This window comes from Erpetoichthys calabaricus, chromosome 4 (assembly GCF_900747795.2).
Source record: "Erpetoichthys calabaricus chromosome 4, fErpCal1.3, whole genome shotgun sequence".
Taxonomy (NCBI): Eukaryota; Metazoa; Chordata; class Cladistia; order Polypteriformes; family Polypteridae; genus Erpetoichthys; species Erpetoichthys calabaricus.
The window spans coordinates 41,220,426-41,235,759 of record NC_041397.2 but is presented as its reverse complement, the minus strand read 5'-3'; the positions used below and the strand labels follow the sequence as shown (position 1 = coordinate 41,235,759).

At 36.7% G+C, this 15,334-nt stretch overlaps 1 protein-coding gene across 1 annotated transcript in view; it reads left to right on the top strand.

The window, feature by feature from the left end:
* clpb (caseinolytic mitochondrial matrix peptidase chaperone subunit B) overlaps nucleotides 1-15,334 on the top strand; it is a 176,763-nt gene that overhangs the window by 58,178 nt on the left and 103,251 nt on the right. The window contains exon 5 of the mRNA XM_028799382.2: nucleotides 12,658-12,786. Within this exon, the coding sequence (XP_028655215.1) occupies nucleotides 12,658-12,786 (129 nt within the window). The remainder of the gene's footprint in view (nucleotides 1-12,657; nucleotides 12,787-15,334) is intronic.

The following is a 15,334-nucleotide window of genomic DNA, read 5'->3' as shown; positions in this document are numbered from 1 at the left end:
TCATTATCTACACCTAGAGACAGTACAAAAAATTAAAAACGCTAATACGATATTAGCCATACACTTACTACCTTGTGTTCAGGTACTTTAGCACATCTTCCCCCCTTCCCTTCTACATCTGTAAGCTCAAGTAAATAGACAGGAGTTAAGTTACACATTTAATTATGTACTATTAATTATATTCTCACAAATTTTAAAGAATCAGAATACAGTGTGAATATTCTGCAGGGGATGGGTTATAGGCTCTAAGTTCGAACTCAGTAACCTTTGCCAAGCTGGCTTGATACATGTTCCACCAGGCCAGACCATTGATTTCACATCCTGAGTCAAGTCCAAAAGATTGAGGGTTTGGTTTAGTAAACATCAAAGCATCGCTGTTCTCGTCAATTAAATAAAACATGCCTCCTGAATCACTAATATTCATTTTTTTGTCTAGTTTACAAACAAAGACATACAAAATATTTATCGGCTTATAGGCTAGATGTCACTCCACCACACAATCTAAGTTTTCTTAAGATCTGTAATTTCCTAGTGAGATCTCATGTCAATTACTGTGTACAGTTTTGGTCTCCATGTTATAAAAAAGACAAAGCAATGCTAGAGAAAGTTCAGAGAGGTACAACTAATCTGATACCATAACTGCAATGTATGAGCTATGGCGACAGATTGAAGGAGTTAAGCAATTCCAGTTTAATCAAACAGATATTAAGAAATACCATGACTGGAGTGTTCAGAATCATGAAGGCAATTAGAAAATGTTATAGTACCATCTTTTTGCAGTATTAATAGTTCCGAGACAGTCGATACTGTGCTCATGCATTACTGCAAGTAGAAGACTTACTTTGAAAGGCACAATAATATATGAGAAAAAAATGAGTAAAAATGACATATAAAAGTGGCTAGCAATGGTGATGCTACAGTACCGCATCATCACATGTCAAAAAGAAAACCAGCAGAAGTCCATTCTGAAAAAGAAAAAAATACAAAAAAACACACACAGGCTCACATTATTGCCCCTTTTACCCCATTATAAAACTAGTTATGAAACTGATTTGTCTGTGCTTTGAAAGCAAAATAACAGTACCGATCATATGAGGTGTAATTGTTTAATTTGTGTTGTTACACATTTGTAAGAGGAGGTGAAAAATAACGAGATTAATTGCTTTTAATAATGTCCTACACAGTCACAGTAAATTAATGGAGGCTTTGCATTCATTCACTGATTGTAATGAGCACTTGACAGATGTTTAACAGTCCAATCATCCATTCAGTTTGCATGCAGTTCAGTGTCATAGATCGAGGATGTAGAACTTTCATGCATCTACAGTTATGTGTATAGGACTGTGGGGTGTAGTAAGACTACCAGCCCAAAAAACCTTGAAAACGTCAAAACAAAGGTTGTTTAACAGGAGCTCTGAAATAAGGATTCAAGTAATACTGAACAATTTGATTTCACACAGGAAGCTTTAAAGTTGGGACAGATGTTAAAAAAGAGGGACATATTGTATATGGAAAATTAAAGCACCATAGGTTCCTGACATTTGAAATTGGAATTAATTTGATTTTTCTTTTAAATGTTAGTCTTCATTAATATTTTTAATCAGCTAATGATGCATATATAAAATCTTAGCATAACAGATATCACAAACTTAACAGAGTGGTTCACTGACAAACCAGACTTTAAAAGTATGTTGCAACAAAGACAGCTTTAACGAGTGTTTAATTGAAAACATTCTGAATTACCTTGGTGTTCACTACTTCAACATTACATGTATTATAATGTTGAAATGTTTATTTTTAGTATGAATTTTAAGCAATATTTTTCAGTTACTGGCCAGGAAATGTCAGAAAAAAATTTTGAATGTGCACATGCTAAGATAAATCAGGTAGTTTATGGTAATACCATTCTTATAAAGTCTATGCTGAAATCTCTACCAAGATAATAAACCCCTGATTTGTTGTTACACTGGTGGGATCCCCACTCTCTGCCACACATTAAAGTTCAAGCCCTGCATTATATTTTGATATTTATGAATTCCAATACTTGTTTACTTAAATAATCGTTGGGCAACTATTTGGATATACAGTAGCTGCATTTTAAAGCTGTTAATACTGTTACTATTAATATATTTTATGATGTATTACAGAAAAAGGCACAATATTGTTCACTTTCAGTAATGAAGGTGCTTTTTTAAAAAGCCATTGAGTGGCATTTCTGTTTTTCCATTAGTATTGAAAGGTATCTAGTATCGTAAAATTTCACTGGTGTTGGTATGAAATACAAAAATTCCAGTATCATGACAACACTACTTAATAATAATAATAATCCATCCATCCATTTTCCAACCCGCTGAATCCGAACACAGGGTCACGGGGGTCTGCTGGAGCCAATCCCAGCCAACACAGGGCACAAGGCAGGGAACCAATCCCGGGCAGGGTGCCAACCCACCGCAGTAATAATAATAATAATAATAATAATTCTTTGCATTTATATAGCGCTTTTCTCACTACTCAAAGCGCTCAGCAATTGCAGGTTAAGGACCTTGCTGAAGGGCCCAACAGAGCAGAGTCCCTATTGGCATTTACGGGATTCGAACCGGCAACCTTCCGATTGCTAGTGCAGATCCCTAGCCTCAGAGCCACCACTCCGCCTTAAGACGCCCATATTAGCTGAAGTGTATCAATGAGTAACCTTTTTAGAAAATTTACGTAAAGTGTTGAAGGAGTTTAAAAAACAGCACATTATCAAATGGTCACCCATATCAGTGAAGACTCAGAAAACTTTGTTAGAATCATCATTTTGGAACCCTACATATATCCAGTGTCTGTTCATGGCCTTCTATGAACTGACACTTTTACACTGACAGTATTACATCCCAAGCCTCTAAACCTATTCAAATTATAATTTTTTTCATAGTGAAATTATTTGTGCATTAATGCTGACAGTCAATTAGTCTGGCAATTCTATATAAACATTAAAAGTTGACTCTGCATATTTTACAGCCACGTCATCATCCCAGTCTCTTCTCTGTGCCTTAGCATTCACACTAGTGTGATATGAAGTATTCCAATATTTCTCAGTAATTGGAACATTTTTAATATTTGTCTAATATATATAAAAGCTTTTACAACACCAAATGTTTAAAAGAAATGTGCACCATTTTATGTATGCAGAAATAAAAATCTCACAGTTTTTATTGCAAAGTGATAAAAATGTACAATTTTTCATCAAATATTGCTGCCACCTGCACAACATTGCATTTGAGGATAGACTGCTGAAAAAGTGTTATTGGTTATTGTTTTATTAAATATATAAATTTAACTCTAGACATCAAGGTGTTTTTTTGGTGCCAGATTTACATATTTGTTTCTGTTTCATTTCACTTCTTTATTTATTTTTCATAACTGTGTCCCAAGCAATAAAAAAAAGAAAACGAAGCAGCAAAAAAAGCCAAAGACATATTTATATATGATATGTATATTACAGACATTTATATTGTTGGCAGTTTTTCGTGTGATGGGAAGGGTGAGATTTCCCAGACGCACTTTGATGGATGGGGCCAGGCCCTCTCACTGACATTTTATTGAGTTTGCGATGATTATCCAGCACTCGGACATTTGTTTCCAATGACGACTAGCCTGTCAGGCTTCTTGCACAAACAGGGGGGGAGATGCGGAAGGGACAAGAACAACAATTTGTACAGCTTGATATTTATGTCATTTTGCTCAATCTGTTTTCATTTCTTAATCTACAGAATACTTTTAACAACCTTACTGGCACTTTTTTAATGATACTGCCTGAAGCATTTCTTATTTAAATGTTGTTGATCTTTCATTATAAAATGTTTTTCCCTCTGTGTAGAGGCTGACACATAGATAGCATATAGTGTTGCTTTAACGATTTCAGAATTAGAAATAAAATTAAATAAAAAATACTGTGCATACTGTTTTACCCAACAATGACACTATAACAACAGTGTTAGTGCTCCTGTTTTAGAGATAAAATGTTTAAAATTAGGAGTGGGTTGTTACAAGGCTTAAAGGTGCAGTGAAATCCAGATTATTTTATATAATGCCTTTCACAAAAGGTTTGCACAGAATGCAGTAAAGAGTACGGCAGTATGCAAAAGTGTGGGCACCCTTGCTTATACTGTCAGTTACTGTGAGTAGTTAACTGTGCAGAAGATGAACTGGTCACCAAAAGGAATAAGGTTAAATATGAGGCATTCCTTAAATATTTTGAGCTAGATTCTATTTTTATTTCTGTCATTCCCAGGTACAAAATACCAAAAAAATTAAAAGGGCCTGAAGCAAAAGGTTGGGTATCCAACATGGTCAGTACTTAGTAACACCCCCTTGGCAAGTATTACAGCTTGTAAATGCTTTTTAGCATTTAGCAAGAGTGAGATGTATGAATTAGATATAGAATAGTGTGCAGGTTTGGATGATGCCTATAGAAATAAAAAATAGAGTGTTTGGCATAGAGTAATATTTTATTGGAATATTTCTTTGTATACAACATTAGTAGTAAAGATGGTGTCTTGTCCTTGAATGAGTCTTCCTTGGCATGGATCATTTATAACTTTAACTTTAACGTCAGATTAACGTCGAACACGTGAGAAGGCAACATAAAGTTGTCCATGTCCAAAAAACGGGTTCAGAGAGGTAGATGCCAACCTTGTCCATGGTTTGTCCTTGTGATTTGTTGATGGTCATGGCAAATGCAGGTTTAATGGGGAACTGTCGGCGTTTCAATGTAAAAGGTAATTCTAGGTCAGAACTCGTAAGGTCAATTCTAGGAATGAGAACAGTATTGTTAGCATGTGATCCTGTAAGAACTGTTGCTTGAATAACATTGTGTGTCATGGTGTTGACGACTAACCGTGTGCCATTGCATAAACCCTGTTTAGTGTTAAGGTTTCTTAGTAGCATGATTATTGTTCCGTTTTTAAGGGTAAGGTTGTGTTGTGGTAATCCGGCCGGGTTAATAGTGTTCAAATATTCTAAGGGGAAATTCAGATGTTCATTGTCGTCATCAGAGTCAACTTTGTCAGAGCTTAGAAAGAGCCGTGTCTCTCCAGGAAGTAATGAAATGACCTGTGCATATTTGCGTTGTTGATTTGTTTCAGGGTGCACTGTTCCAATGCGATGCAATATTTGTCCACATATGTGAAAGCAGTATGGGCCATTGCCTTTTGGTGGCCTGATATGTACTCCGGTAGATGCAAAAGCAAATGAACTATTGTAGGATCTAATGCAGTTCCTAAAGTTTTTACTTTCAGGCACATCGTTAGTTAGAAGCTTCTGTAGATATTCAGGATATGAATGTTAAGGAGGCAGTCTAATCTGCCCCTTTTGACAACAACGTGTAAATTCATTATTTGTATTGCCAGTTGTTTCTTCTGGGAAGTTAAGTGAATGACAATGATTGCAAATGACATTCATTAATCCCAATGAATTTTCCTCAATAGTGGACTCATTATTGAAGGCGTTGTCAGCCAACTGGCGTAAGCGTTTAGCAGGTGTCTGGCGTTGATGTCCGCGACGGGCATGTTTTGCTTGTGGCGTTTGAGTGCCGCGTTGTTGTATGTCCATTATTTGTGACGCGCTATTTTGGATTTTTAATTGATTCGCCTCCGCTTCGCGAAAAGTCCGTTTCAGTCTACGTCGTGCATTGTTTGTATCGAGCCTTGTCCGTTTTTGTATGTCGGTCAGTTGAGCTTTCTGCTTTTGGAGTCTTGCTTGCTTGTTTTCTGGCAGTTCATATTTGCGTTGTACACGTCTGCGTTCATTTAGTTTGTCTCTTCGCTCCCTTTTTTGTATGTCTGAGACGCAAGCTCTTTCGGTTTGAAATCGTGCTTGTTTCGATGCAGCACTTTGAGACGCGCGCTGTATGCGTCTACGTTCATTGTGTCTGTCCATTTGGGCACGTCTCTGTAACGGGGTTACTTGAGCTTTGCGTTTTTTGATCCGAGACATTTTTTCTCCCGGAGTTTCCGAAGCGCATTGTATGCGCCGGCGTGTATTTTGTTGTTTCATTCGTGTTCGTGTGTTTGGTCCCGTTATCCGATCCGAATCGTTTTGTACCCGTGACCGTGTATTCATGACTTGTTTGTTCCTCAGCATGCGAAATATGGATAAGTAATAAGGAGGATCGCACTCACTGTTAATATGTAGCCTTTTCTGCAGTTGAACGGTTAATAGTGCTTTATTGTAAGGAGATCCACCTATGCTGACACCTATGCTGCCTAGTGTGAAGGTGTTGAGATGACGTATGTTTAATATGGACGTTTCCTTTAGAAATGTGGCTTTGGGTGTCACTTCTTATTGATGTGTGTGGGGGGGGGGTGTGAGGATTGTTGTTGCGCGAGCGTCTTCTTTCTTTTTGTGTTCCAGGGGCTTGTTGAATCCCCCTCTTTGTGTGTGTCCCGTCCGTTGCTTGTGGGGTGGTTTTGTGTTCTTTTTTTTTGTGTTCCAGGGGCTTGTTGAATCCCCCTCTTGGTGTGTGTCCCGTCCGGTGCCTGTAGGGGGGGGGGGTGCCTTGCTGTTGTGCGCGAGCGTCTTCTTTTTTTATGTGTGCTAGTTTCGTGTGCAATGGGTTTCGTGCGCCGCTGTGCGTCGCCTGCGTTTGACTACTTTTTTCTGTGCCTTTTCCTTTTTTCTGTGCTCGGGGCGCCTCATTTCTTTGACTCCTTTTTTCTGTGGTCTTGTCCGCCTCTCGCGGCCCCTCATCCGCCTCTCGCGGCCCCTCATTTCTTGGGGCGCCTGCGCAGTACGTCTTTTTGCGGCTACGGCCCATGGCCGGATGTCCCTGCGTCCATCCGGTTTAGCATTCCCGGTTAGTAATATGGATTTTAGAGTCTTTCAGTTCTTACTTAGGGTATTTTCACGCATTCGTCCTGCTTCTTGTGCCGTCTTACATACATTGCTCTTCTGAGATCTATCCACCGATTTTTAATGATGTTTAGGTCAGGGGACTGTGAGGGCTATGGCAAAACTGTCGGCTTCATGTGTTTCAGATCATTAACCAATCCTAAATTTAACTTCAACTTTTTTACAGATGGTGTGAAGTTTGCTTCCAGAATTTGCTGATATTTATTTGAATCAATTCTTTCCTCTACCAGTGACATGTTAACTGTGCCACTGATGCTTTGGGCCTGTGTAGCAGCCATCAATCCACCCCCATGCTGAATAGTTGGAGATTTGTAGTTTTGTTGGAATTCAACACCCTTTTTTTCTCCAAACAAACCTTTGCACATTGTAGCCAAAAAGTTCTATTTTGACTTCATCAGTCCACAGGACTTGTTTCCAGAATGCATTAGGCTGGTTTAGATATTCATTTGCAGACTTAAGGCACTGAATTTTGTGGCAAGGATGCAGGAACGTTTTTCTTCTGCTGATTCTACCATGAAGGTCATATTTGTTCAGGTGTCTCGCAGTGCACAATACAGTGTGCAGTGCACACACCACAGTGCACCACCCTTCCAGAGTCTGCTAAATCTTCCTGAAGATCTTTTGCAGTCAAACAGGGGTTTTTAGTTGTCTTTCTAGCAATCCAACGTGCAATTCTTTCAGAAAGTTTTCTTGGTCTACCAGACCTCAACTTGACCTCCACTGTTCCTGTTAACAGCTATTTTTTAATAATATTATGAACTGAGAAAACAGCTCCTGCTTTGTAAGCATCACTTATTTAATATTCAGAGTGCTAGGCAGCTGCTTAGTGGAGTCCATGGCTTCTGATTGTTGAGACGAGGTGTGAGGAGTCAGCTTTGCACTTTTCATCACCTGGGGATTCCTAATGACGATTGTGAACAAGCCATAGCCCTAACAGGCTAATTCATGTCTGAGACTTTGGTAAAAGTTATCTGAGACCTCAGGTACCTTGTGGTGCCCAAACTTTTGCATGGTCCTTCTTTCCTTTTTTCACTGTACAATTGTAAATAACAAAAACAGTACACTAATCTTGCATGAAATGCCGAAAAGAAAGGCGTCATCTTTAACTTTATGCCTTTTGGTGATCAGTTCATCTTCTGCTCACTTAACTATTTACAGTAACAGACATTTTAAACAAGCATGCCCAAACTTTTTCTTGCCACGTATGTATAAAAACATACAAATGATTAGCTATTTTCTATGTTTGTACTTAAGCAAAACCACTGTAAGACCAAGGTCACCTGCTGTACATCTCTTCTTTGGGTGTTCTAGTAATATGTATAAAATGTGCAATAAATGCCTAATATCAAGGTAATTTTGTGTCTAAGGCTTCTGATGTTGGAAGTTAACCCAAAACAGATGTCAGTCTTCAGTAACACTGCTTCCTTTATCCTGCTTTGAAATAATTTAGATTTGCTCAGCATGGTCACATGATTAAAATCCGGATTGGTGCTGAATGTTAGTAAGGATATAATTATTCATAAATTTATTCATCCAGTTTATACAACATCCTTCACAACGAGCTCCATTATTATTGCTTTAGAAAGCAAACAAGCTAACAGTAATCAAAACTTCTCAAGGCTAGTAATTAACCTATGTTTTAGCTTAATTGGTGACACTAAATTCACTCTGTTTTAAGTGTGAATGTAGATGTGTACTGAAGTATGTGATGTCACTGGTGTTACTTCCAAAGTTGGCAGCTGTCTTGTACCCAGTGGTCATGAGAGGCCCTCCAGAACTCTAAATGGTATAGCAGGTTAGAAAATGGATGAATGGATGGGCAAGGTTACAACATTATAGTACAGTTATAATAATAACATTTAATAAACAGAATGGAGTAGTTTCGGCACATGATAACAGAAGATATTGAGAGGCTATGAGTGGAGCTTGCAAATGTCCCTGAATCTAGTCAGAACATAAAGCAATACATTTAATATTAATAGGCAGTAAAATATTTCAAACAGTACATTATAGTCTACATTATAACTGTATGCAGGAGTTGAAGATTTAAAATGCAAGAGGGTAACGGGTCTGCTTTGTAACATCTTGATTGAAGTGGTAATACTGATGGAGTCTGACTGACAGAAATAAGCAGACAATAAGAATAACAAATGATTGTTGTTATTATTGTATATTTGGGTGACATACAGTATTTCACCAATACAATTTAGAAGATCAGAAGCCACAGCAGTTTACTACTTATATATACAGTGCTATGAAAAAGCCCTCTTTGTGATTTCCTCCATCATTAAAACTATTTTACACTGAATCTCTCTTTCTCTCTTTTTATATATATATATATACATACACACACACACACACACACATATACTGTACAGGGCAGTAGGCATCTGCTAAGAAAGGAGATTTCTATATTTCAGTATTTAATTGTAGAAAGAAAAACCCACAATAGAAAAAGTACATACCCCAATATCTCAAAAATACTTTGAGTGATTTGATTTAAATGTGTTAATGTTATAGAAAAAGAAAAATAGCTGACACATGCGTATTTATTTTTTGATAATTGTCATTAATGATGCTGTAACAATTGGGACATTATAATGCACTGTGTCCCCACAACGCTGACAGCAGTCACACAGAGATATGAGTGCTGCTTTATGCAAATGTAAAGAGAGAGGGGGAAGGTTCAGCGAAGCTCAAAGAAGACTCATTTAGCAAGCGAACTATGTGCTATTGGCAGGCGCTGTGCCTGTGAACGCAGTCAGTTTTGTGCAATTCATCCAGTAAAACAGGTCTGCCACCTGATGATGACAGGAGGACTACAATTCCCATTAGCCAGTGTACTGCTTTTGGTAATTTTATTAGCACCTATGAAGTTTAAATAAAGTACGAACAGCAACAAACATTGCATGTCATTAAAGGTAAATGTGGGGATTTTTTTCTATAACCCAACCCAGCTCTGTACTTCTCCACAACTTTGGTTCTGACCTGTTTATAGTGCTCCTTGGTCTTCGAGCTGCTTGCTTAGAGGTGTTGCAGAGTCATGGGCCTTTCAGAACAGGTCTGTTTATATAGATATCAAATGACAGATCATGTGACTCCTTGATTGCACACAGACGCATCCTAATAACTAATTACTGTGTCTTTTGAAGTTAAGTGGTTGGATCAGATCTTATTTAGGGGTTTCATAGCAAAGGGAATGAATACATATGCACTCATAACTTGTCAATTGTTACGGTTTTTTTTTTATTCCACTTGAACAATTTGGACTATGCTATTAAGTTATTAAGTCATTGCATAAAATCCAAATGAAAATTCTTTTAAATTACATATTGTAATGCAACTAAACAGGACAAATACTTTTGCAATGCAGTATGTATATATAAATAAATATAAGCTTAATGAACAGTTTTGTGTAACAAAAACACTACCCAATGACCAACAGACACCTTCCTACCTCCCAGCTGTTGCTATAATATTTAGGAAACCAATACCAAATTCCCTAAAAATTACACAAACAATATATATATATATATATATATATATCCATCCATCCATTTTCCAACCCGCTGAATCCGAACACAGGGTCACGGGGGTCTGCTGGAGCCAATCCCAGCCAACACAGGGCACAAGGCAGGAAACAATCCCGGGCAGGGTGCCAACCCACCACAGGACACACACAAACACACCCACACACCAAGCACACACTAGGGCCAATTTAGAATCGCCAATCCACCTAACCTGCATGTCTTTGGAATGTGGGAGGAAACCGGAGCGCCCGGAGGAAACCCACGCAGACACGGGGAGAACATGCAAACTCCACGCAGGGAGGACCCGGGAATCGAACCCAGGTCCCCAGATCTCCCAACTGCGAGGCAGCAGCGCTACCCACTGCGCCACCGTGCCGCCCCATACATAAATATTTACGAGTAAACCTTCCCCTGCCCCCATAGAAAAACTAAAATACCCCAAAATTCCAAAGACGCTTTGACTGATTTGATTATAATTTGGTGACTATATAAAAAAATTGTCAGCCGTTAATATTATAGCGGTATTGAGTAACATGCTCTGCGTAGCAGTGACGGGGTTTTATGCAAACGAAAAACGCAGAAAAAGCAATTGACAGCAACACTTGCCAGTTGGGTGGAAAAGAAAAAGCTCAGCGAAGCACATTGGTTGGCAAGTGTACTATACAAGACACTATGGCTGTGAACATAGGTGTTGGTTCACCAGAACTGATCCAAGAGATGTGAGGGACAGATGATGAAAGGTTAAACTTAACCGGTCCCCCATGAGCTACTCCGTTGTAATCTACATTTGCATCTACTGACTTTGAATGGGAATCCTCACCTAGCACTCTAAAGCCGTTTACATTTACATGCACATCTGCTTACTTTGAACGGGAATTTGGTGAATTTCAGCAGGGTCACTCCCTCTGCCCAAAGAAATCTCAATACGCTGTGTTGTTCAACAATATTGCAATTCCGTAGCGGAGTATCTAAGTTCGTTTAATTTTGGCTTCAACTAGACTAATGGCAAAGCGCTGAGCTCAGTGTGTTCAAACTATCCATAAGCCATCACAAACATGTTGTATTTCATTAGCTTCTGTCTGTTACTGTAACATGTAATTTAAAATTACCTTTTACTTTTTTTTTATTTACCCATGTATAAATATTTATATAAAAAATATATATATTTCATGGAAAGATGGTAACAAGATAGAGCGTTACTCTGTACAGCCAAAACGTGGTCTCTCTTACCTTATTCTCTTTTTAGAATTGAAGTATTTATTGTGTAAAATACAATTGCATATGTACAATGACATGCATGCATATGTGTATATGTATAGTGTATAAGTATACTGTATTTGTGTGTATATATGAATTATATATAACAGTATACAGTTGAAATACAGACAGCTTAAGTGATTTGCTCAGAGTGAACTGAAGATGGACATTAAATTAGCCAACAGTGAATTTAGTTCAGACCTTGAACCCATTGACTTGTGGTTTAAACTCCAGAGTCATGGCAATTATGCCACTATGCCTACATTCATAGTAACAAGCTATTAGTACTTACACATTTATTTTAAACAACCTCAAAAGCTGTATCAGCAGCCCTGACACCCTAACTGGTACTTTCATATATATCTGTGCACCTTTTACTTACTGTAACTACATTAGCTACACTTTTATTGTACCTTTTTCAATTTAAATAAGGTTACCAGTTACAATTTTGGCTTTTTGTTATGTATTTGCAGATAATTTGTTTTGGCCAAATGATACATTTTCTGAAGGCTGTTGGATCTTGGTGCTAAGCATTCACTTGCTTTTCTACTAATCTGAAATTGCTCTGTGGAATTCTTTTAAAGAAAAAACCTAACAGAAATACAGTACCTAAACACAAACTGTTTATTCTAAATTCAGCAATCAGTATACAAAAATAAATAGCTACTTATTATCAGGTATGCAGCTCACCACCACTGCCACTCTCAAGGTATGAGCTCACTATAAACAATTTATTGTTAGCTTTAAATATTCAAAGTCTTTATCAAAATAATGGAAAATATTTTGTTTATTCAGTGAACTCATCATATGCATTTTCTCACAGTTACATGCTGAAGAATACTTAATGCACTAGCCACAAAATTGACCTTCTTTCTCTGTGTAACTTCTTACTTTTCAGTTCATGTTATGTCTAGTTTGTGAAACAGCCTTGTAAATATGATAGCTGACTTTTCCTTTCTGTTTTTATTTATTTCAGTTCTGGTGACCAGGGAAGATGAGTTTAGTAACCGACTGAATAGTCGGGCTAGTTTTCGTGGTTGCACTGCACTTCACTATGCTGTTTTAGCAGATGACTTTTGTACTGTTCAGACGCTGCTGGAAGGAGGTAAACATTTATCCAACAATGTCACAGTATACTGAGTAATTCTTTTTTATATTTAATATTTACTGAAAATGCAGTTTGTCTCTTAATTTTGATATTACCTACATTTTCCAGGCAGAAATATTGTCTCTGGATGTTTGCATAGGATAACATAATTAATAACTGCTTTTCATCAAACCTAACTATTTAGTTTTTCATTTTTGTTTTCTTGAGAAGAAAACTTTATTACATAATACTTCTCAATCAAATCAACAAAATTAACATAGCAAATACAACAGTATGCTTCACAATTAAACAAAAAAAAAAACTCGGCATTCAGCCTCAACCTAAAAACAGCAATACTATCTGAAGTAGTTCTTTATATATGAAAACGGCATGCAGAATAAATAGCTACATAAAGCCATGCTTATTTTAAGGTTATAATAATTAGTCCTTACCATTTTATGATTTTTTTTTCAATTTGAAATGATATAGTGCATATCTTTCCCTCAGAGTACTAGAAGGAGGATTGGCATTTTTCCAGTTGAACAAAATAAGTCTACTTGCTAGTAGTGTGATTTCTTTTAATTGGACTCCCAACATTAATCAGGCAAACTGTTACTTCCCAGTTTGTGAGTTTTGTATCAATTCAGAAGTTACAAACTGGTTACTAATTTTTTTTTTTTTTTACTGAATTAGGCAGGAATTTAGATGTACAAGAATTTTTATTTTTAGTGTTTTGATCTGTTTCATTTTCTTGTCATTTATGACATAATTAATAAGTACAGAAGTGGGTAAAACTAAAATAGCTGACTTTTACCATTCAATGTAAAATGCCTAGGTGCCTGCTTGTCATTAATTGCATACCATATCCAGATACAATTAAGAGACAAAGTAAATTAAAAAGTTAATGAAAAGACAACGTACAAATTAAGCATTGAAATGTATGGCAAAAGTACAGATGTTTTTGAATTTCCTAGAAATGTGAAACTAGCACTAATACACTTTTCTACCTGCAAAATAATAGAAGACATAATGAGGAAAGGTAATTATAATTAAATTAGTTCAAGATAAAAATGACTTACTGATTGTGAAACTAATTAATACAAAACGTTGCAGACACAGGGGGCCCCCAGGAAGACTGAACTTAAGAATCTTTGGCATACTGTATTACAACCAATTTCTCATAGTTCAGTTTAGTCCTGTCTGGGAGTATTCCAGATACCCCTGTTAATGCATTAGGAGTGATTTTAAACCCATCGGTATCCAAGAGACATGCGTAATTTGTGTAGGCTATTAGCAAAACATATGCAGTAGCAATGCAGTAACTCGATGACATTGCTCACAAGTTGGATTTAACTTGGGGTACATTTCAGACTATTTTGAAAGAGCTATGTAATCGATTACATTTTTTTTGTTGAATTATAGTTTGCTTGATGAATTGCTGAGTTTAATTTCTTTCTTAGAAATTTTAACTGAAACATCTACATGTTTCTTTTTATTAACACTATTTATTATTCATGTTCAGATTCACAATGAAATATCACTTCCAAACTAGTTCTGGCATTTTTCTCTCTCTTAATTTCACAGAGACATACATTTAGTGCTGCAGTATACATTGTCAGCATATAGTAACAACCGTTCCTGAGCTTTTACCATGATAGAACACCTTTCAGACAGGAGTGAAGCACATCAGCTAAAAAAAATCAAAAGGGTTGGTACTGGAAAATTAAAAATAATCTCTTTATAGGATGTTGAATTTGTAGGCATGGAAAATAATGCAGCACACTTTTACTTTTGTGGGAAAAGCTGTTATTATTTTTCAGACTAAACTGTTCTTAGAACCTTTTAGAATGTTTCATTATAATATGTTACTTAAGGTCAAACTTTATAGCTACTATATATGTAGTCATGTGTAAGATTTGGTGTAAGATTTAATGTATGTTAGTTGATCGTATGGCTCATCTGTCATCTATGTATTTATGTACTTACTGTATTCAAAAAAAAAATTCCTGCCTTAATGAATATACCATTACCAAGCCTATCTAGAATTGTTGTACAGAGTTTAATATTAAAATGGAATGTTACTGAGATATGGACAATGCTAGCTGTGAGCTACATATATAAGTTTGCATACAACTACTAAGCATGCTGAGTGTACCCAGACATTTACAGTAAGTGTTACATCATAATTATTAATAGATGTTTGAACTATGTAATTTAAAATGATCACCTGTGCTTTCTGTTGACATGTAAAATGTTAATCTGTTGTACTTTCACGATAAAGTACTGGCAGTCAAACCGAGGGTGGGATTTTTCAGTTACTGTGCAGTTAATTCACTAATTGAATATTTTATTAAAATACATACTGTATAGGGTAGCATTAGGCAAGAAATAGCCCTGTATTCACTCACTGTTGCCAATCAGTATAATCTGTAATTCTTTGGCTTGGGTGTAAAGACGGGAGAATATGCACTATACAGGTAGTGTCTGATATGGAAGCTATGAAATAACAATTATAATCACCATATACATTTTAAAAAAATGAATTAAAGTCATTTTCCAGCCCTGC